Source organism: Salminus brasiliensis, chromosome 8, assembly GCF_030463535.1.
Source record: "Salminus brasiliensis chromosome 8, fSalBra1.hap2, whole genome shotgun sequence".
NCBI lineage: Eukaryota > Metazoa > Chordata > Actinopteri > Characiformes > Bryconidae > Salminus > Salminus brasiliensis.
The window spans coordinates 18,684,040-18,707,988 of record NC_132885.1 but is presented as its reverse complement, the minus strand read 5'-3'; the positions used below and the strand labels follow the sequence as shown (position 1 = coordinate 18,707,988).

At 40.8% G+C, this 23,949-nt stretch overlaps 1 protein-coding gene across 4 annotated transcripts; it reads left to right on the top strand.

Moving 5' to 3' along the window:
- Positions 1–231: 231 nt before the first annotated feature.
- akap11 (A kinase (PRKA) anchor protein 11) lies at positions 232–22,215 on the top strand. Of its 4 annotated transcripts, XM_072685951.1 has the most exons (13): positions 247–334; positions 3,416–3,467; positions 4,416–4,510; positions 5,188–5,298; positions 5,801–5,854; positions 6,665–6,796; positions 7,194–7,431; positions 11,161–15,466; positions 15,906–16,061; positions 17,225–17,311; positions 18,250–18,344; positions 18,660–18,841; positions 20,231–22,215. In XM_072685951.1, exons 3-13 carry the CDS (start codon positions 4,451–4,453, stop codon positions 20,396–20,398), a joined length of 5,589 nt encoding a protein of 1,862 aa, XP_072542052.1. In that variant the 5' UTR covers positions 247–334; positions 3,416–3,467; positions 4,416–4,450; the 3' UTR covers positions 20,399–22,215. The 4 variants fall into 4 exon arrangements, with proteins under 4 accessions (XP_072542053.1, XP_072542054.1, XP_072542051.1 ...); XM_072685952.1 differs by lacking the exon at positions 3,416–3,467 and having other exon boundaries at positions 232–334; positions 17,228–17,311; XM_072685953.1 differs by lacking the exon at positions 3,416–3,467 and having other exon boundaries at positions 232–334; positions 18,250–18,296.
- Positions 22,216–23,949: the final 1,734 nt, after the last annotated feature.

Below are 23,949 nucleotides of genomic sequence, written 5' to 3'. Positions count from 1 at the left end.
AACAGCAAAATCGATCTCAGTATCATACAGTATTGTCATATTGCCCAGCAGCTAGTATACGCCATTTCTTATTATAAGTGTTTCCTGCAAAAGTTAAAGTTTGTTATCTAAATAATGCTGTAAACTTCACACTGTTAGAAATCACTGCGATTTCACTGTGAAAATCGAGAGAACCGAGAGCTGCTCTACACCTCCTGTCTTCTCCATCGTCGACTCTGGGCTCTGTGCTGTCAGAGCCGCTGTTTGGGACTCGACTGCTCTGGCCTGCTCGGCTTGTTTTCATGAGCAGAAGGGCTACAGCTAACGTCTCACTGCAGGGGTCTGCCAACAAAAGGTGAGGGGCGGTTAAGGCGGTGGAGGTTTGTGATGACAGTGTCTGTGATACACTGGCAACAGGGCATATTTACCGGCAGTGGGTTTACAGTCGAGCTCATGTAGCTATGCGGACACTGACAGGTTCGCTCGGTGTCGTTAGCTGACGCGTCGCGCTGCTGCAGAGCTAGCTGGAGGTTCAGGTACAGTCTGCGTCGAAATAACATCTGGAGGAACTAACCGAGACCGCACGCACTGCACGGCTTTTCATCAGCCGAGGTTTAATGATCATTTATGTGGATTTTAGAGAGCGTGGCGCCACGTTTTTGATTGGTAAAACAACAAACGTAGTTTGCTAACCTGGCTAACATTGCTGTTCCTGTCAGTGTCAGGCCTGAGTCGCGGAACAGCGGCGTGCTGGCTCGCGGGAAGTAAACACAACAATCACGAGGCGCAGTTCACTAACTCTCTAAACAAGAGGAGCGTCTCCCTCTCCTGCTCCTCCTGCTCCTCCTGCGAGGAGACCTGCAGCACTGCCGTGTTTTAGGAACGTTAGCTAGCTCTGTAGCGGTTTGTGGCGAGGCTGTCACTCCTGTCTAGAGGCCTGTAGTGGGAGAATGGACGGGCCCAGCAGGGTTTATGAGATGGACTGTAATGGATGTGAAAGTGAAGGATGTCTGACTCGTGCCTCCACACAAAGACGGGTAGAAACTACGGGGCCGGAACAGTACTAGAGTAGACCAATGATATTTAAAGCCCGGCGATAAAAACCTGATCGTTCTCCTGATTTAATAAATCTTTCCCCCCCGGTTTAACTAAAGCGCCCTCCTCCAAACTGAGGGAACGAATTACTCAGGGGAGACGATCCTCTATGAACATGAGGAAACTGAGTGAGAAATTAAGGAGGAACGATTTATTAAAATGAAGAAAGCATTTATGAAATTATTTAAATTAAATTGAAGTAACTGATTGTAACATGAATGGGGAATGTTTTATTAAATTGAGGGAATTATTAAATTATTTAAATTAAATTGAAGTAACTGTTTTTAAAATAAAATGGGGAACGTTTTATTAAATTGAGGGAATTATTAAATTATTTAAATTAAATTGAAGTAACTGTTTTTAAAATAAAATGGGGAACGTTTTATTAAATTGAGGGAATTATTAAATTATTTAAATTAAATAGAAGTAACTGTTTTTAAAATAAATGGGGAATGTTTTATTAAATTGAGGGAATTATTAAATTATTTAAATTAAATTGAACTGAAATTAGGTGGAGTGATTTGAGGTAATGATTTTTGAAATCTTGGAAACTGATTTGAATTAAGTGGGAACGATTTATTAAATTCAGGGAATTATTTTTTAAATTATTTAAAATAAAATGAGGAGACTGAAATTAAGAGGCAGCGATTTAATAAATTGAGGGAATGATTTCTAAAATTGATGAAGCTGATTGTGAAATAAGGGGGAACCATTTATTAAAGTAAAGAAAAGATTTATTAAATTATTTAAATGAAATTAAATTGAGGGAACGGATTGCTTATTTTAGGGAAAGACTAATTAAATTGTGAGAACCCATTGGAAAATTGAATTATTTATTTATTTATTTTAACTGAGGGAACGATTTATTAATACAAACTTTAGGGGCTGCAGATGCTTCCAGACACTGTCTGTCCTACCGTGCATAAAAGTATTATGAGGGCCAAGTTCACTTGTTATTGGGACATGGATGGCAGGTGCATTAGTCATAAAGACTAAATCTGCCCAGTGTTTCAACAGGAACAGTGATTAAAGTGACCTCTGCATTTAGATCTATTGGAAACACATAAGAAAATTGGGTGGTTACACCTTGCTAAGACACTCTATATGTATATGTGTATGTGGGGCATTTATGGGGGCTTGCCACACCCCTTTTTTGTTTTAGAAGTTTCCAATCAGTCCCACCCACAGAACCTGAAAAAGTGTGTCAAGCCTGGATTGGTTTTCTGGTACAGTGATTTCATTCTGTTCACAAGTTCAGACCCATGATCTATGTGTCTTATCTTTAATTTATGCTTGGGCCGCAGCTGCCCACTGACATTATTACAATTAGCAAGCTGTCACTCAGCCCCCTCCCTTTCTAAAGGAGAATGTGCTCTTAGTGCACTTTAAATGCTAAAATAAAGTTTCCCCATCTCTTTATCTGTTTTTGTGGGTTTCTTTTTGCTGTCTGTCTTTACCCACCCACCCACACACCTTCAGACTGAACGGCATCGGTCTGACCCATTTTTGACCAAAGTGCTTATGAAATTGTTAACAGTGCAGTGTTACCAGTGCAAAGTGCGTTCAGCAAACTCGTCACTAGTCTTGCCTGTAAATTTTCCCGTACCTTTGGACCAAGTTTGCATGATCATATGCATGATGAAAATGAAATGTAAAGCTATTCATATGTCTTTGTTTGGTCTAAACAGCACTAACTGTTATAAATACAGATTGATACATTGTGATCTGATGTATAAGAGTGTGTTAGCTTATCCGTTTTCAGGCCAGTATTTAGTTCAGTTACCATTTAAGATCTAGTTTATCTAATCAGTCCTTCATTAAAGTAAATCATATGAGCTGCTGAAGGCTCGGAACATATCCATGAAGTAGATGCATACACACGTACACATACAGAAAGGGGTATGTTTTCAAAGTGTGCAAGATGCTTTTAGGGTGTCAGAGCATCGATAATATAGGCTGATTTTCCCAAAACCTCTCCTAGACCAGTGATGTAGTGTTATCATTGCAAGCTCAAGGTGGCTGTGTGGGTGAAGTCTCAGGCAGTGTAGCATTGTTTTATTGTCTGCGCTGCAAAGTTTGCACTTTCCAGAAAAAAAACAAACATCCGATTGCTGTGAAGGCCGGAATATGCAAATTTGCTTGTTGCACTGCAATTTGTACTCTTTTTCATTTGTACTGGGAAGAGTCTTGGTTGTCGAATAGGTCTTAGAGACGGATGCGTTTACACTGCTATAATGTGGCTCAATTGCGTCTCAGACCCCCTCCTGAAGTGTTTTAAGTGATCGACTTTGTATCTGGTTCAAAAGCATTTACACTAACATTTTTATGTGGCCTTATCCAGATATAATCCTGATACTCAAAACTTATGAAGTGACCAGACCAGACCAAACAAGGTCAGTGAGAAATGCAGCCCCCCAAATAAAGGCCTAGAACATTATGTTATTTTGTTTTGTTGTCATCAAAATTTGTACATTTATTTTTAGAACAGACACTTCCTCATTGCTGTATGCATGCTATAGACTTTTGAACTGATCTTTGCCTTTAGGTATTAACCTGCTGGATTGTTCCAACAGAAGTGTGATCTGTATCATGATTTGTGGTCTTGACCTGCATTTACTGCTGTATTTTCAGGTTTCAGAGATCAGCTAAGTCAGCTCTTTGTCTATTCTTCATAAGTTGCATAGGCCTTCTCGTTTGCAGTGCACAGATAAGATCTTGTATCAGGCTTCTGCAGAATAGTATGGGGTTTAAAGTTATGTAAGAATGTGATCTGCTTAGTTCAGGCCAACGCACTCCTACACTGCAACCCTGTAGGTCTTAGCTTATAAAGATGTTTAGCTGTAGCCTACTTCTTCAAAATTATATTTTGTGTGGTGGTGTTTTATTAACACTCTGGATTTCACTTTAAACCTTAATCCAGTATCCATTGTTACTGAATATTGTGTGGATTATTTTTGCTTTGCAATTTCAGCCATCTTTGACATTTCTAGTGTTCCCCTTTTCAGTTTCACACCGATCAGACATAACATTAGCACCTAATATTGAGTAACTGACCATTTGAGGCCTGGACTCCACAAGATCTCTGAAAGTGTCCTGTGGTATCTGGTCGTGTGTGTTGTGAGGTGGAGCCCCCAATAGATCGCTCCTGGATTTTTATGTACAATACTTAAGATTTAAAGAATTGTCATGCTCAGAGATTCTGACTACTTTTACCTCTTTACCGAGAAATGTAATATAAGTTTTCTGTAGGGTTATAAAAGCAGAAAATGAATAAAATATAGTATTATTACTTATCCCTTCTGTCTCAGTCATTTATTGCCCTATTTTCTGTTCACTCTTAGGTGAGGCTAGCCTCCCAACCCTGCCCTGCATTGCTATGGATGCCTGTGCCAGGATCAAAGGTGTTCCACTCAAAAACCGTGCCATCAGGAAAGAGGTAACCTAATTATTAATTATACTAATACTATTTTTAATAAAACTAATTATGTATGTATTGTGTAGGGATGTGACCAAATACATTATTCAGAATAAACGAATACAAATATGAATCCTTGGTTTCTGCAGCTCATGGGCTCATGGGTATAATGTTTTTGTAATAAAGAAAATAGCATATTTTTTAAATCGATGTAAATTTGTAAATGTTAGTCATTCTTGTTCAAAATTATATTGTACAAATGCAAGCTAAGTATGCTACATAGGTGGGCAATGTGACTTTTACTGTATCATGAAATCTCAATTCACTGCCTAAGGAACACAGACCAACTGCATGTTTTATTGCAAGAGTGTAATTAGTCCAGTATAATTGGATGGGGTTCAGCAACATTAAAAGGAAAATCAGCATACCAAGTATGATACAGTATTTGTAAAGCAGTTTATCATAATGCACGTTTAGAATATTGTGATGTCTTTTGATTTTCTTCATATTTTGCCCACTGCCTACGCTACAGTTCCAAATAGAAGTTGAGCAATGACTCAGTCACACAACAAAATTTAATTGTTTGTAATTGCTATAATATTACAGAATACAGTTCAGTTGTTTTAGTAAGATTTTAAACCTTAGCATAAAGAACTAACCATTGTAATTGTATTTATTTTTGTTTGTTTTTTGACTAGACTGTACATGAGAACTCAGCTCTGTCCTTAAGGAGCCTTTTGAAGAACAGAAGGGAGCTGAGCAATGTGGTGCCAGAGCTGCACACTAGAGAATCACAGTGTCTGCCAGAGGTGAGGTGCATGCATGCTAATAGACATGATTAAAGCATGCATGTTTGCATTGGTGCATGTAATTGGTGCATATAAATGGTGCACACACACACCAATTTCAAGGTCAAAATATATAGATTCATAATCAACACCATACGCAACAACCTTGCATCTGCAAAATGCCAACTTACAAATAAATATCACTGTAAACAACTGGTGAAGTTTGGAGCACTTCTATTGGTCCATTCTTCATGAAAATTTAATGATTGAATATAACAACCGTAAGATTCACATTCTAAAACAATTATCTCATTCTGTCTCTATCGCATAAAGTCTCTGTCACATTTTATCACGAATACAGATGCAAAGTGCATTTAGAATGGTTCAGATTTCATTAGAAATTAGAAATATATCTTTGCAAATCATTTTGATTTAGTTTGTGCCTTTCCCACCTTTCCCTAGTATTAGATAGTCTTATTAATTATAGTTGCATGAAATGTAATGACCTTTTTCTCCCTTTTAGATACATTTTGTATACCTACCTAGTCATGCTGAGGGTGAGGATTTTACACTACAGGTAACTACCACTGTATAATACTTTTAAATGTTGACTTATAAGTTTAACCACTGATATGCAGAAAACATAAGCATTTGTGTGTACAGCTGCACTCAAAATGATTCAGCCCCTATTGCAAATTATGTTTATTAGCAAAATCTACAAACGCTGGGCAGTGACCTCCAGTTCCACATATATTCTCGCCTTCTTCAAATCCCACCAATCATTTTCTATGGGGTTCAAGTCACGCGACTCTGACAGCCACTCCAGGATCTTCAGGGACTGCAAACCAGCAGCATGTGCAGGACAAGGGGGATTCAATCAAGTATCAGGAAATGATCAAACCTTCTGTGAAGAAGCTGAAGCTTGACCAAGAGGACAATTATCCCAAGCATATCTCAAAGTCCACCACGACTTGGTTTCAGAAGATTTCAGAGTGGCCGTTGCAGTTGCCTGACTTGAACCCCATAGAACATCTTTAGTGAGATTTGAAGAAGGCAGTGAATAGGCCATGAATAGGAGAGCTGCTAGAAGATGGTGCCTAGCTATACATCGTGTTTGCAGCAGGTCATAACCGCAAAAGTGTGCTCTACTAAGTACTTAACACGCTGGTCATGAAGGGGTTGAATAATTCTGAGACTGCAGTAGTCATCAGAAGTGACGTCATGTGTTGCATTTGGAGAACATGTGTTGCATTTGGAGAACTACTTATTGGTAGTTGTGTTGAGCTATGTAAATAGTTCTTATTTGATTGGTTTATTGCAAACAGCTAAACGTTTATACATTTTAGTCCCTGAAATCACTTTTTTTTTTTTTTTGGAATGCTTTCAGGCTTTGACCTCCCTTTCTGCTGAGTTGATGGAGCTGCTTAGATCACTACATGTACACACACTAAAAGATGAAGAAGTGCTGCTCCTCAAAGACCCCAAACGGCCCTCTGAAAGGAAAGAAGGCATTGCACCGGTACAGCATTGAGCACACAGTGTTTGAAATACACATACTGTGATTTTTATGTGTTCTGGGGTATGTTTCGTGTGTGACAGCAAATCTAGCGTGACATTTATTTATTATATTTACATTAGGCGCTCTAGAAAACCACAAACACACTGCAAACTGTATATGCATACTTAAATGTGTTCCATTGGAAAAGAATCCTGAGAAATGCAAAAGCACATCTTTTTTCTCAGAATGGGCCACTTCCAGACAGTTTTCAGTCTGTGTGAATTATGAGTGTTTTTCTTTTCCTTCACAATAATATAGGTTTACTATTTACTCACTGAAACCACTCCTGCGTACATGTATGACATGTATGAGATGCATGATATGCTGCTGAAAGCATGACGTCTTTCTCTAATTGCAGGCTGGCTTATCCAGAGCCATGTGTATACTGAGACATGGTGGCTCTCCACAAATCAGCACAATGCTGGGGCTACTGACACGCTATACAGCAGGAATCAGATATGCCCTGGAGCTACAGTCTCTGCAGAGGGGTATATCGGAGGCGTGTCAAGCTGAGGATGATGACACTAACCAGTCTGTCTCGTCTATTGAAGAGGACTTTGTTACAGCTTTTGAACATCTTGAAGAAGATGAGACCGGTAATCACTCCAGTCATAGAATTTTCTATGTGTTTATGTTAACATCCAGCGCAGTGCATGAGTCAGGAATCAATCAGTGGTCATGAATGTGGGGTGTAAGTTGTACACGTTAAATATAGTAGTATAGTAGTATATAAGTTCTCTTTCAGTAACCTGTTTTCTGTCTCACTATGAGAATGCCTCTCTGAGTAATGTTCAGAGGCCCTTGTTTCAATATGCCAGCCTCTGTTGGTTTTGATGCTGGAACATGAATGTCAGGAAGAAGCCGTCCCTTCTCTGTACTTAATGGCTGACATCACACAGGTATTCAGATATCTCTTCACTCGATAAGACTGTTTTACCCCTAGGCTTACTGAGATCATCTGTCACCATACAGCAAACCTGCTTCTATGTTATCCCCAAACAGTATCATCTAGATAGCCAAGTTAGCTGGCCTGCATTGAGCTTTATCTGGGTCAGAAACTATGAGCTATTTTGGCCTGTATAATATTGCTTTCTAATTCTGTTCAATATTATTGTCATTATACTAATAAAGGGTTGTGCAGTACCACAAAGCACAGTTAGGCAAAGCCTCTGGTTCAGGTAAGGACATGGTACTATAGTACAAAGACAATAGAGAAAACATGAGGCAGGGTGCACAGGCAATAAGTCCAAAGACAATAAATACAAGAATATACAGATATGTCCTGGCTGATTAATGTGCCAACTAAGTAAACATCCAGGTGTGAATGCTATAAAGACCAGTCCTATGGTACATACATCACATATGTAAACCAGGTGTAGTGCAGTAATAAGTATAGCAGCTAGTGTTAAGTACAGAGAACGCTATATAGCTTATGTACAGAGGGGGAGTTCCAGGAAAAATGCAAAGGGCATACAGTCCCTGAGCTAGTAGAGCTCAGAGTGACTATGAAGAGTGAACTGGAATGATCAGAGTGATTAGTAGCTGTGTGTGTGTGTGTGTGTGTGTGTGTGTGTGTGTGTGTGTGTGTGTGTGTGCGCGCGTGCGTGCGTGCATGCGTGCGTGCTGTATTCAGGCCGTGGTTGGTGTTGCTGGTGAGACCAGTTTAACAGCATGTCGGAACAGTTGGAACAGTATAAGTGGCTCTTGTTGTGGAGGTATTGGAGGGCAGCAGCAGTGATGTACTGGGCAGTTTTCACCACTCCCTGCAGGGCCTTGTGCAGCAGTAGTCAGGATGCTCTCCACAGTGGACCTGTAGAAGTTTCAGGTTAACTCTCTTTAGACTTCGGAGGAAGTGGAGGCGTTGCTGGGCCTTACATTCGATACACTAGCTTCCTGTTTTCTACAGAATTGACAAATTTTCTCCTCATAAGGGAATTCACCTAATTACTTTGAAGAACTTCTTAAAGCCTGTTATCCCAGTTGTAATCTCCAGCCAACACATACCACCTCCTCCGCCATCCAGGACTAAACTGCACACAACGTCTTTGGAACACCTTGCCTAATGTCTTGAGGGTTTTTATTTAGAAAGGGTGTTTTCCTGATGTAGATGGATGGTATTGTACATAATTCTGTAGAAATACTGTCCTGCATCAGTCCACATTCCTCTTGTACTTCAGATGCAGGTTTTGTCCAGAAAAGCATGTGAAAGGCATTGTATTGCCCGTATTGCTGGCTCACAATGTAAACTACACATCTTGACCATAGGTGGAGCCCAGGAGCAAGAAATACCATTTCTTGCATAATACTGCTCTAGATGAAAGGTGCAGTAAAAATAAAAAGGATTATTATTACAATTATTAACATTATTTTTACCTGCTGATGCACTGCAGAGGTAGGCAAGCATCCTGGAAAGCCAAACACTGGTTTCTCCATTTTTATAAAGTTAAGTCATATATAAGTTCCTCAGCCAGTTCAGGCATGTAGAGCTCATACTCACAATACAGCCCACCAAAGAAAGAGAGACAGTGCTCAGGTGTAGTGCTACCCTTAAGCCTCAAAAGCACACACCAATGTTCTTAAAAAAAAGAAAAATAAAGTGTCCCCCATAGCGCATCCCGGTTCAGAGCTGGGGGCACTGCCACGTATGATGCAGACAGTTTCAGAACACGCTACTCGTATCATCTTGCCAAGCATTCCAGATATGGTGTTGAAAGATATACCAGCTTGCATGAAAGGTCTCAAGGTCAATTTAAGATCTGCAAGTTCAGAATGTTGGCACATTGCACATTGCTTTTTGGACATGATCAATTCCTCTCGGCTAACTTCACAATTTTTTTCCGTCACATTTCCCAGTCTTCCAGAGAATGTTTCTGACATTCACCTTTCAGTGTGTGATCTACGAATATCTCCTTCTTCTGTTTGTGTTTTCTCTGAGCCTGTAGTTTTGTTGTATATCGAAGCAACATTCGTCTGGCCTCGCACAGTTCCAGACTGTATTTTGTATTTTTTCTTTATGAGAAAAAATAAACAGATACAAGCTGCTTGTTTAAGTATTAAACCCCTTTACACTAGTGTTAGGTAGAACTAATGTCTGCTGCAATAGTCTGTTAGAGCAAGTTTTCAAGCAGTTGGGATCACTGTTTAGGAGTCATCTCTGTCCAATTTGTTCCAGGTTGTTTGGTTGTATGGATGATGCTTGTGGGATGCCTTTTTTAATATATAGGAAATTCTAGCGTCTGAACTAGATTAAATGCACTTTGACCTGGCCATTATAGAACATTCACTTTTTCATTTTTGTTGTTCAACCACTCCTGTGTTGCTTTGCGCTTGGGGAACATTGTACTGCTGAAAGGTAAAGTTTTCCCTAGACCTTAGATTTTTTGTTTGTCAGTTTTTCTTTGTTGTTTTTTAGCAGACTGAATCAGGCATTTCCCTGCATTTTGCACCATTCATCTGTTCTTCAGTTTTAAAATGACGATGCCTGGTTCCTACTGAGAAACGGCATTCCCACAACATAATGCTGCCACCCCCTTACTTCCCTGTGGGTATGATGTTTGTTAAAGAATGGGCAGTGTTCGGTTTGTGCCACACATAGTGTTTAGAATTGTGCCCAAAAAGCTCAGATGAAACAAAAAAGCTTTGTTTCATCTGTCCACAGATGTTTTTGGAGAACTCCAGATGTGCTTTAATGTGGGTCTTTTTTTCTGAGCAGAACACTGCAGATCACTGACTGGTGCACCTTCACTTTTTTTCCTCAGCCACTGAGCTCTGTAACACCTTCAAAGTAATTGTTGTCCTTTTTGTGGCTTACCTCACAAGTCTCCTTCTTGCTTTGATGCTGTGTTTTTGAGGGTCATCTTTGTCTAGGCAGTGCCTGGGTGGTACAATGAAATCTCCAAGTTTCACAGAATGGTCTTCAGTTTTCCAGCTTGCCTTCAGATTTCTGAAGGCAAGCAGTGGTGCTTAAATTAAATTAAATTAAGAGTTTTTTTATCTATAAATATTAATGATTAATGCATAGATGCTAATCTACTTGTTAGGGTAATATCTTACTGGTGTAAGCTTAGAGCTTCCACAGCACAGGAATTGAGTTCTTATGTAAACCACGTCGGGTATGGAATATCGAAAAAGGGCTTTCTTTGGACTGTACAAAGAGGCATGCCTATAGTGAGGAACACTGCTCATGCTACCAGAGGTTTAAATCCTAAAGTTGTTAATAAAACTAAAGTTGTTCATTTTCAGAACAGGATTTTAGAAAACTCAGAATGTAAAATATGATGTTTAATGTTGATTATCTAATTCTGATTATCTTTGTTATTCTGCAGCTTTATATAATAAGCGGAATCAGAGGGATGTGGCTTCTCAAACTCTTCCTCCCCATTTCAAAGATGTATCTGGATCTCGTGTCATCATCAGCTCCATCTCCAAGAAGTCAACGAATAAGGAAAGGCCTGCTGCTACTGTTTCAGGAACAATTCAGAAGGCACCAGCATCAATGTCTGAAGGTGCAGAGAGTCAATGGAGCCTGTTGACTCCAAGCAGCCCCCCAAAAGGACGTGTTACCTCTACATCTCTCACAGAATCTGAAGAGTCAGACTGCTCTAGTCCAAGCCCTATTATTTTTTTGGATGAAGTTGGTTATCAGAAGAGCCTGAAGGCAAAGCTTGACATTCCCAAAATCCCTGTTCTTAAAGACGGAGTAGAAGACTCAGACTCAGAGGTTAGTGAGTTTTTTGATAGTTTTGATCAGTTTGATGATCTGGATCAGCCTTTCAATTCCAGCATGAAGATCCCAAAAGAACAAGCCATATTTTCCCAGAAAAAGAAGCAGTCTGACAGCTCTGTTAGTAAATATACTTCAAAGGCTGGCTCAACAACGGCAATGAACCCTCACAAGTTCGACCACAGGACTCTCCCAGCCAATGTCAAGAAACCCACTCCACTGAAACCAGGGTCACCATACAGTTTACACTCTGATGCCCCAGATTCTCCACGGCCTGCAAGGACATCCTGTGAGGAAAGTGGGGGACTTTTCAGCCCAGTTCGCTCATCAGCTTTCAGTCCCCTGGGAGAAGGAGGAGCTTTGGAGTGTTTTTGGAAAGTAGATGGAGATGCTTTGGAGTTGCGCAAACCACAGGACCTCTGTTCACTGTATAAAACTTATTCAGACTTTGCAAATAATCTCTCAAAAGAAATTCTTGGAACTGTTTGTGGGTACTCCTCTCCCATTGACATTAACATCAATAAGAACTTAAGTTGTGTCTGTCATAAAGAGTTCAAAAACACTAATGGACATCTTATGAAGCTGTCAGATATTCAGGAGACCGTCACCATTGCCAAATCACAGTCACAGTCTTTAAAAGATGGAATCCAGAAGTTTGCCACAGACTTGGTTGAAATGAGCATTGGGAGTGCCTTACGAGATTTACAGAAAGGAGTGTCCTCCTGCACTACAACGCTTTGCCATTTAGCCGCTAGGCTAACCTCTTCAGTATTTCAGATGGCCTTCCAAGAGATTGGGATGCGCCATGCATATGTGCTCAAAGAGCGTGCCATAAACGGATTGGCCAGTTTCCTTGTTGGAGAAGCAGTATCTGGCGCTTTGAAAGAGTTTCTGTTTGTAAAAAAGCAGATCTTCAATAACACTGTAACACGGTTTGCAACTGATCTTGCAGAGGAACTAGTATTTGAGAGCATTATGGAGGTTTGCCAGTTTTCGCATCCTTCTACGCCACTTACCCCAAGAGACTGGTCTTTTGAGCAAGAAGAGGAAGTGGTTTGTTCATACGCATCAGACCTTTCAGAGTCAGTTCTCCAAGAGGCCTTCATAGAACTGTCTCAAGCTGACGTGACTTTCACAACACAGGCTGCCATAAGTGTGTCACTGGACAACATCTGCTACGTCAGTGCTGAAGACTCCTCATCCCAGACTGTGAAGATCTGCAATGCCCGAACAAGTTATCAGGAACCGCAGTCACTAGCACAGACTGGGACCCAGGAAGAAGATGGCTGCACTGTGAAGAAAGCTTTGTACTGTGTGTCTGGAATGGCCAGCTGTGTTCCAGTTCCGGCAGCTGGTAAAGCGATCTCCTACCTGCAAAATCCAGAGGAAACATGTCATTATAAGTCCAGCATTAGTCACACATGCCAGACCAGCCCCAAAAGAAGCATTTGTTCTCAAGGAAGGGTGATGACGTCCACTTCAGCCATTTCTACTGCAACACCATCTGAATCAGTGGCAGGCATTTCCAAAATTCGGAATGCCTGTGGTAACTGTGGAAATGTTCCATCTCCTGGAGCTGCTTCTGGGAAAACTCCATCTGAAAAAGGTTTTCACAATTTTTCAGGTGCTTTGGTTGACACAATCGTGGGTGACGCATTTGACATCATGACTACAAGCAAAATGAAGAAGAAAGTGGAGGATGCTGCTGATTTCTTGAGTAAAACAATAGGAGGTAGAATGGCCAATTCAGGTGGCGGTGTGGCAAAGTCACAAGACGTGGCATGTCAGAGTTCACCACCTTATGACTTATGCTTGCCTCAAAAGATTTTATCTTTTATTCCTAAAGGAAATGCGGCAGAGTCCTCATCCTTTTGTAGTCCTCAACCTTACTTGTCATTAGGATTAAAGAACACAGATAAAGCGAACTGTGAGTCGCTCTCGAGAAGTTTACGTCCAGCCAGCAAATTCCCCACAGAGATTCATTCTGTGGTTATAAAAGACACTTTGGAAGTGCCAAGTTTTGAAGTGACTGTCCGTGGGGGCCGAAAGGTTGTCTCGGAGGAGATGCTTAGTAGCAGCTCTGGAACAAAATCCAGCGGAACCCCAGGCACACCTCCATCCACTCCGCAGCAGCCATCGGACATCTCAAGTGAGAAACAGATCAAACAGTTCTCAAAGAAGCTCAAGGGTAAGCTTGCAAAGGAATTCTCCCCTGCAACACCCCCACCCACCCCACATTACCAGCCCGCTGCAGGCCCCAAAGAGGAGGGCTCTGATTCTGACAAAGCAGAGTTCATGCTGAAGCTCATGAGGTCCCTTTCTGAAGAAGCTGTCAATAATGAAGATGAGGATGAGGACCAGGACGATGGGCCGAACTCTGCAGATCCTAATGCCGAACAAGCTCCAAGTGCTGGAAACCGAATAATTGAGAGAGGAGCTCTACGTTACGCTGAGCGTTTGGCGTGCCATATTGTATCCATGGCAACTGAGATGGACACTATAAGCTTTGGTGATGGTGTACGGAAGCAAGAGAATGGTGGAGGCAAAGGCAGTGTTGCTTTGCACAGTGCACAGTTCTCAGAACAGACCTTGAATTCCTTGTGGACTTACGCTGGTGAAATTGCGGGGGAAGTCATTAATGACGTAAAGAGGATGGTGAGTTCCAGCCATTGTCGCCACAAAACAGCCAAAAGAGCATCTAGTAAGGCTGATAATCGTCAGGGTGGTGACCAAAAGGACTGTCGCTTGTCCAGCACAACTAATCAGTGGTCAAACGACCTCCTTGCACCAGTCCTCAACCCTCAAAGAGGCCCTTCGAGCGGCATGTCATCTGAGTACCCAAGCTGTGAAAGTGTTACGGATGAGTATGCAGGTTATGTTATCAAGGTACTTAAGAAAGAAGGGGGAAGCCGGGAACTTATCCTGGATCAGTATGCCAGTCGACTAGCGTATAGATCCATTAAATCAGGCCTGGCTCATGCTGCACGGAAGATAAAGCAGAGGTCTCCTTTAAGGCTTCACTCATCTCGCCGTTTACACAACGAGGGCAGCCACAACGTCTGTAGGATTCCACCGTCGGAGTCATCTCCTTCACTTCTTACCCAAGTAAAAGAAGGCTCTTCCAGTGAATCCATGCTGTGTGTTTGTCAAGACGGGGAAGACATGGGCAGGACTGAATATATGGAACTTGTGAACTTTGCAGAGTCCCTGGCGTACAATATTACATGTGATGTCACAAGAAAGTTACGGATGTCATCGGTTAGGCTTCCCAAATCTCTTACTGACTCATGTCTCTACAGGAAGTCAAATGTTGAAGACACAGCAGAAAAAGGAATAAAAACGACGTTTTCATGCTCACTGTTGCCATACACAGAGAAAAACAGACAGTACCACAGCACCGGCAGCTTAGATGATGGAAATTACAACAATGGCGTCATGCAAGTGATTGAGCATTACGCCAAGAAGATCGTTGACGACACTTTAGAGGTGACTCTGGGACATACAGGTCATCAGACAGCAGAAGAAAGGAGGACTTTAGAGCTAAATTCTTTTACGGAGAAGTTGACAGAAGCATATAGAGCTTGTCGGTACTGTCAAGCGAGAGATTGCCCGTTTTGCAGCAGAGATGGACATCTGAAATACCAAGGGTTACACAGGAGGATGCGACAAGACTCTGATGGAATGGCCGGTCTTGAAATTCCCAAAATTCACATCGATTTGGATAAGAGAGCAGTTTTTGCTGAGGAAATGGTGTCTGCTGCAATTGAGAAGGCCAAGAAGGAACTGAGTAGCACCAGCTTAAATGCAGACAGTGGGATTGGCCACGATGGTGCAAGCTTTGCAGAAAGTCTGACCACAGAGATTATGACGTCTGCATTGTCCAACGTCTGCCAAACCATCAACCTGAGGTAAAATAAAAATAATAATAAAAATCTGTAATTTGATAATGGAGTTTGTCAACTTCAATAAGTTGACAAACTGCAAAAAAGTTTGGATGTCTGATTTAAATGTTCAGTTGCTCAGTTTATGTAGGATTCTTAGTCATTACTATGTCCTGTTGTAATGTTATAGACGTACATATAGATATTTGCACTGAACAAATTTGAGTTAAGCGACATTTTCTATATTATAGAATTACATTGTTGTTTAACATGTCAGTCTTATTCTGCTTAGAAATTAGGTTTTGCATATTGAGTTGGATTATATGGAGTAGGATTTGAAATAAGAAGTTTTTGATGTCTGTTATGGATGTCCTGCATCTGCACAGTCCTGTTAGAAAAGGTAAGCTCTGATGTATTAAAAACTCCTGCCTTTTTTGCTGTGAATGTCTACTGTCAAATGTTCCAGTGCCCCTGGGAGAGAGAGTGTCAATGTGACCGAGTCAACGGTCAGTCAGCAGCTCAATCTGAGTGTGGGAGATGACAGTCTTGGCAGCTGGTCTAATTTGAGCTTTGAAGAAGACCATCCAGATGAAAGCAGTAGCTTCCACCATTTGAGTGACAGGTAAAATGAAATGTACAATTGCAAATGATGATGTTTGATTACTAACACCTCGCCCACATTGTTCAACACTGTATTTTCTCTCTTGTGCACCGTTCACATGTGCAGATCTAACCAAGACAGAATAGGATGTTGTAATGACAGAGCGTGGAATTGAATGAATGAAGGGACTAGGTAGAGAAGCTTCACAAGTTCTGTGCTTTATTCAGATGTCTAAATTAATTCATCAACTGCAGATGACGTTAGATGCTGACAAGTTTAGTATGTTCGGTGTCAGTTTTTACTCCTGCCCAGAACATTTTGTTGATATTATTTTGTTTGAGCTGAGATATTTTGTCTGAGCTGAACATGATTCTAGTTGTAGTGACCTGGTCTATAGCTCATGGCCCTCACATAACCCCTGTTTGTAGGAATCTATGATTCATTTTCACAGAGGAAGGGATTTCCCTTTTGTGTAAATACTGCACTCGCCCTTTGAAGACTGTTTGTTCCAGCTCCATCAAGAAAAAACTCAGTAGAACAACTAAAGACAAAGGGATGGATATTCTTTGGGGGATAAAAAATAATAAAAAAATCAAAAATAAATCAAAAGCAATCACTTTGGACAGTACCAACTCAATCATACAGTGTTTTATGTATCTATGTGTATAGTTAAATAGGGGTGAGTGTTTTTGCCAAGTCTCTGGCACAAGCCGTTATCTCTATGGAAGCGAACCTTAAGTAGATATTTTGGACAATGAAAGCACTGTGAAGGTTTCAAAATATTTTCGAAAGGCGTGGTTCTAAGCAGCAGTCATTCAGCTTGGGGCAGTGTTTCCAGAGAAACCCATTCTAGATTGTGGATCAGCCCTCATTCCAGAAATTTGTCTGTCTGCTGTTCTCATTTTTGTTTTTTTCGTAACTGCTTTTCTAATTTAAATAGCAAAGAAAGGTGAATGTAGCGTGAAGGAAGCTGCCTCACGTGCAGACTGATTCGAGCACACTATATGTGGCAAAGGGATTAATCATCAGGGATGGTTTTGATGATAGTGGAGTAGAAATTTAAATTGCCCCTACTATAATGTAGAGGACCTCCTGAAGGTGGGTATGGTAGACACGTAGTGATCTACATGGTACTGTAGTTTGTGTGCTTGCCCAGTGCTGAGTGCTCCTCTTCTTTCCCCCAGCAGTAATGGGAACAGCAGTAGCTGGAGCAGCCTGGGGTTAGAGGGCGAGGTTTATGAAGAGCATTTGTCCTTCTCGCCATCAGACAGGTTGGTCCAGAGCAGGATATGGGGTACAGTCAGCGTGGGCTTTCTCTAATTACTGCATGATGTCAGAGCTTTGATCAACAAGTGCTGAAAATGTGTCTGAGTGACTGCAACAGCTTTTACCTTTTAGAGGCAAACCCAGAAGCACAACAGCTCTTTGTTGCTGTACATTCTGTGGTTTGAGGAAATGGAATTAGTAAATTACACTGTATGTGTGTGTGTGTGTGTGTGTGTGTGTGTGTGTGTGTGTGTGTGTGTGGATATAGTGGTGGGTGTATAAAGGGTTGGGGAGTTCATTCATTCTGTCTTTTTTGTGAAATCTTGTCTCTGGCAACAGAGCAGTCAGTTTTGCTAGACGCTGCATGGCTGAGTGACTGGAGGATGTTCTGGCCCCTACTTTTCATACGGATACTGTTCCACTGGGAAAATTAGTTATTAAAATGGCAACAGAGATCACAATACAATACTTCATTTCACTGAACAAGAAAATGATATCTGAAGCTAGCACGATGTGACCGTTTAATGAGCTAAAGTATAATTGGATCTCCTGCCCCAGGGCTGCATTAACATTCTTTGAATTTAAAACCAACAGGGTAAAATACAGTATTGTTTACCCTTTGCCACATCACTGTGTGAATGTTGTGTCCTTTTTTCCATGAAAACCATTTGAGGAACTTGCATCTAGCAGTAAGAATTAATGATGTCAGGATAACTCAATTTCCCGCTTCAGGGGTTGGATGCTTAGGCTGTAGATCAATACTGGCTGTAAACTGTGGAACAGGTCAGGATGAAAAATGGGGCAGGCTGGAAACTGCTGCTTTTCTTCATCTCTTGGTTCTGAATGCATGTGGTTCTTTTGCATGTTGTTTTAGGTCTCCTCCAGGCCTGTCATTAATGGTGTCTTTCTGGTCTGATCTCTCACACGATTTCTCGTCCTATAGTGACTACACGGAGGAGAAGGAGATGGAGGCCAAGAACGACTTGGGTGGTAATGGATACATTCTTACTCTCAAGCCTGGTATCTTTATTAGTAAAGGTGAATTGTACTGTACCACATTTTTCACTCACAGAATGGTTGTATTTGGCAGCAGGATTGTTTCACTACTTTGTCAAATCTCCATTGCTGTTCTTTCATTATCCCTATGTGCCCTGACTGTCAAGCTCTGTGGGCCTGCAGATGATCTCAGACATGAGCCATCTGGCATTGTTTCCTAAACGACTGTGGGAAATGGGTTTATGCTATGGGCTTGCTGAAATAGGGGTTATCTGCTCTGATTGTGATGATGGTAGGTTTGCGTGTGTGCGTCCGTCTGTGGGTGTATAACAGGCCTTTGTGTGTTTCCTCTGGCAGGAGCGGTGCGAGTGGAGAGGGGCCTTGCTCAAGCGGAAAGGGCTGTGTTGGTGGTCAGTACAGATGTGTGGGGCCAGGCCCCAGATCCCCAGCTGAGAGCAGTGCTTCAGTGGATGGCAGCATCCATCGCTGATCTGCCAGTCATGCAGCTTAATCTACAATCAGAAGGAGAGCTGCAACAGGTTAGAGTTGTTGGTTATTCTGTGTGTGTGTGTGTGTGTGGGGGGGGGGGGGGGTACTGGTACTGTGATTGTGCTTATTAAAAGAATATTGCGCAACATTAGCAAATCAACCTTAAAACATCAGTTTACAAGTCATTTTGATGGTAAAGTGACTTGTAATAAGGAGGCGTTACCACTCTTGTCCAGAACGCTGGCTACTGCACTATGTAACTTTTCTGGAGCTTTACGAAACCCCTCGTGTGAGAACTACGTAATACAACTTAACCCAAGTCACATTTGTGTAAATCATGTACTATTGCTCTGCCACATCAGTTGACATGGCAGCTTTTCTGTTGGTCCATTCATAATGATTTGGATTTGTTGTTTTTTTTAAATAATATATATATATATATATATATATATATATATATATATATATATATATATATATATTAGTTTTAGTCACATTTAAGTAGTTTAGTAATTGTTAGTGTTAGTTTCAGTTTTTAGTTATATATAATATTCTATCTCATTTTAGTTATGAATTTTTAGGTTTTACTATTTTAGAGGTCATATTTATTGCTAAATTTCCTCAACAGTGTCTTAGCAATTATATTACATTTAATCACATGTTAACATCATTTTGCATTTATTTAACTTTAAAATGCTGGCAGTTTCACTCATATGACATGTAGCCCCATGTTTCCCCTTAGTTTCTGTGTTACCCTTCAGTTTTGTTATATTAATAATTCAGCACTATCTGAAATGCTATTACAGCTGTATGAACTGCTGTCTAACTGAACAGTTAAGCTAAGGATGATGGATTACACATAGGCCTACCTCTCATCAACACGAAACAACGCAAAAACTAAACATGCACACACAGCCTGCCTCCCTAAATCTGACGGCAACAGTAGCTTATCTGGTGTGTACTTATGTTTCTTCAGGTGTGTGTGTGTGTGTGTGTGTGTGTGTGTGTGTGTGTGTGTGTGTGTGTGTGTGTGTGTGTGTGTGTGTGTGTGTGTGTGTTGGTTTATTTTTAAGTGATTTGTATAGCTTATTTTTGAGCTCAGTTTGATATTGGGTATTCTGCATATTGGGTATTCATTGAGTTTCACCCCTTCGAGGTTTCAAGATTTAAAACACCAACAGGCTTCTTATCTCTGTCAATGTTTTACATGTTTGAACAGTGTTAAACAACCTGCTGCGGCTGCTTTTATTAAATGTACTCTGCGAAATGAGAAGCTCTAAAACACAGACAGGAGAATATCCCGTCATAAGAATTGAGTGTGGTAGGGCTAGTTTGATATGTGCAAAAAAATAGCTTTTATTTATTGACAAATAGTGGAAAACATTTCTGATTTCTTCGATTGTATATACGTTGTTTGCTGTGTTTCTGTTTTGCTGCAGTTCCTGACTGTAGTACAGAGGCTGAGAGAGAGAGAGTGGAGGGTTGGGGAGCTCCTACAGGCCCTGCTCAGGTACTACGAAGAGTGCCCATACCAGGAAGAACCAGGGGCTGTGGACTCCACGCATGGCCACAGGTCCCTTTTCCAGTGGCTTCTAGAACACGCATAGACCACAAACACCTGTTGCTTACACTAGCGGTCGACACTCCTATAGTGAGCGCTAACAGCACTGTTCTAAAGGTGAAGATTCCTGTCACTTCACAGTGATGTGTAATGTACCTGCCAAACGTAGAGGCCTATCCAGTTGAATGTGTCTATCTGTGTGTATTATGTATCGCTAGTGCACCCGTCACCACTCTGGGGGCACCACAGAAAAGGCTGGCGTAATCTCTGGGAGACCCCTGTGTGTGTATGTTGTGTGTATTGCATGCCGTGACTGAAGGTTTTTTTTTTTTTTCTTTTTTTTACCTTGTTTTTTTTCACTTGTCACTTTTCTTTAAAATATTAGACTGCATATCACACACGTAATATGCTATCATTTGCACCTTTCCTCAGTGTTTTGCTTTCATGCCCACACCAAAAACTGTTACAGCAGAGGGCTTTGTGGCTGTGCTGCTCTGTGTAAGGGAATCCCCATAGCTGCAGGGAAGACTAGGTCACTTTCATACCTTTCCTCTGAAGGATGTTTCCACATGTCACAGGGACCGGCCAAACAAACCACTTCTGCTCCCTTGTCAATATTCACGGCCACTGTGGACTTGCTCTGAGTGTCGACTGACAGCCAAATTAACTAGGAAGCACTATAGTGGTTTGCAATTACAGCCCAATTATTCAATTATAATAGTTAGCGGATTTTTGGCCACACAGCTTCAATACCAGTGTCTGTGGTTTTAAAATAGCTTTCTAGTGACATGCCTCATGGTAAATATTTTGGCAGGTTAAAAATAGACCCTGTTGAAAGAATCTCTCGACAGATCCTTTATTTCTATTTTCGTCCCACTCTGAACCCTCCCCTGTTTTGGCTTGTTATTTCAGGATGGCACTGAGTATATTAAAAGGCCCTGAAGCCTACCTGTTAAGGATAATGCAGCACATATGTAAATATATTTTTGTATGACTGAAGAGGTAAAAAAGTTGTTTACACCCTTAATGGTCCGCACCCTCTGAAGGATACTCCAAAACAGTTAAGGTGTATTTGAGTGTTCTTAGAATGTGTTTCATACACTGTTGCCAACGATTAAATTACTCAACACAAGTCATTATTTTTGAGCATCCGTCCAGGAAAAGTAAATCAGCAAAGTTTTAAATAGTAGATTCATGACGAACTGCAGAACAGGCGAACCTGCACAGTAGAACGAAGGAGACCTATACATTTCGGCAAAATTGAACTTCTGGCATCCAGCCAGTGGGGGATTCATTTCTATTTGACAGTTTTTATCTGTTAGTAAATACGGTGATGCACAGATCGTTATGAAGTAGATGTTTTGTATTATGAAGGTTTGAACTTGGTGACATCTAGGTCACACTCTGTGCTTCAGACCAATGGAAACTGAAATGCCATTGAAATTCCATCCATGATTTTCAGCGCTTTAAATAGATTCTTTTCTTCTACTGCGGTGATGTTTTGGTTTTTTTTTTTTTGTTTTGTTTTGTTTTGTTTTGTTATTAGATCAAAAATTGCAAAAGATTATTCATGTAACTTGGACGTAGATATACATACTTTGAGTTACATCTATGATGGTTTCAGTTCTGCACAGTACTACTTCAGAACCACAACTGAACCACAGCTGACAGTGTCTGCATAACTCAGCTGATAATCACACTCCAGCGGGAATCTGGCCACCAAAATCTTTCCCACACTACCCCAGTCCCCCACTGCCTGCACTTTAATGTGCACTGCCCATGGAGGTTGCACTTTACAGTGGAATGGCAAGGCAGGCCCTTCCCGGCGTATCCGTCAGAAGCTCAAAGTAGCGTATTTAAATATTAAAAGGGTGGGGGGGGGGGGGGGGGGGGTATGATGCCCGAGGGAAATTTGCACTGACGCTTGTATTACATACTGAGTATTTGAACATGTCTGTGTGGCTCATTACTCTAGGGACCAGTCATTCAGTAAAAGTACCCTTTTTGCCACACGGGTTAAATCAGTGTGTATTGCTCAGACGGTTGATGCAGTATGTTTAGGTTGATCTAATTGAAATATAGACAGTACGGAATTGATCTGAGCTGTAGAGAGGGTATTGTTTCACAGGAGCACTGTAATACGCATGCTGCGCTTTCCATTAATGCTTACATGTGTTACTATTTAAGTGTGTATGGATGTTCTGTTCATGGCATCATGTGCAGTGCTGATTCTTTCTCACGTGCATGGCCTAAAGCCCAGTCCTACAGCACACTGCTAGCTGTATGTGATTTGCTACAGTGGAACTCTGCAGATATACTTCTGTTATCCATGCTGCCAAATATACTTTGGACTGACACTAGTTGTGAAGGACCTGTGAAAGGGGCTGTTTTGTTTACATGATTGTGAATTGTATAAGAGAATCTGCCATAAACTTTGTACAATCCCTTAATGGTGACCATATAGTATGATCTGAATCAAAGTGGGAAGAAGGAAGGAGATGTGTATTTGAAAACGACGGCCGTGAAAGCGTTAGAGGATGAACGAACAGATACATTGAATTGAAGATGTACAGTGTTTGCAATTCTGCACCCTAACTTTCAGTGCTGCCTCTTTCACAATGGGATTGTACATGCATTTGTGCTCTTGCTGTAAGTGTAAGCAGACCTAGATGTGCTACCCTTGTGTACTGACTTTAATTTCTGTACATTCCTAAATTTCACGAACAATCTCTTGCTTTTTGTGTTATTTAAAGCTGAATGTGTACTGCAGAGTTGACAACATAGTTTAAAGAGAGATATTTTGTTACTTGTGCAGAATCATTTTCATTTCATTGTATAGTGGACAGATAACACACACTGACTTCTCTGTTTTTCCTGCTTATTTGTATAATCTTGAAAGATATTTAATAATTTATGTCAGTATAACTTATCATGGTGATTACACTATTTGTCCCCTAGTGAAGTTGCTGAATAGTTTACACATTAAAAAGCCTGAAGTAAGAGCACTATACCTGTTATTGTTAAAGCTGTGGTTAAGAATAAAGCTTTTTCATGTGAGCTGTGAAGTTTTCGTATTTTATTCATAAGCAGGAAATTCCCATTTCTACTGTGTTTATACTACATTATTTTAAGTGTTAGCTGTGGGTAAGGGATGGGACATTTCCATTTGTGTGTACAGCGTATACCAGGAACACTAACGTTATTGGAAGGCTACTTATGTAGGCACTTTGCAAAACGTTGCATGTCGTCACACAAAAACCTTGAAGTTCCAAAATGGCATGTTTGCATTTGGAGCATTTTTATTGGTCCATTCATCGTGAAATTTTGAAACAATGTAAAAAACGATTGCCAGATTCTCTATATGAAAACAAAAAGACAAAAAAAGAGATCTAAGGTTTTTATGTGAACAGGGTGATCAGTATTTTCATGTTTTCGTGTTTTCTTATATTCCTTCCTATCTATAATTACTTTTACTTTTAACTTTTGTCTCTTGACAAATCAGTTCTAATAAGATGTTTTGTTGCTTCTCTAAGTAAATTTGAGATTTCCTTCAGTGTTAAGAGTTCCTATTTACTTTCCTATTTATTTTCCATATTG

Coding starts and splice junctions, on each gene's coding strand:
- akap11 (XM_072685950.1), top strand. CDS start 4,451: ATGGATGCCTGTGCCAGGATCAAAGGTGTTCCACTCAAAAACCGTGCC. Junction 4,511..5,187: donor ACCGTGCCATCAGGAAAGAG/GTAACCTAATTA, acceptor TTTTTTGACTAG/ACTGTACATGAGAACTCAGC. Junction 17,312..18,249: donor TCCTTCTCGCCATCAGACAG/GTTGGTCCAGAG, acceptor CTCGTCCTATAG/TGACTACACGGAGGAGAAGG.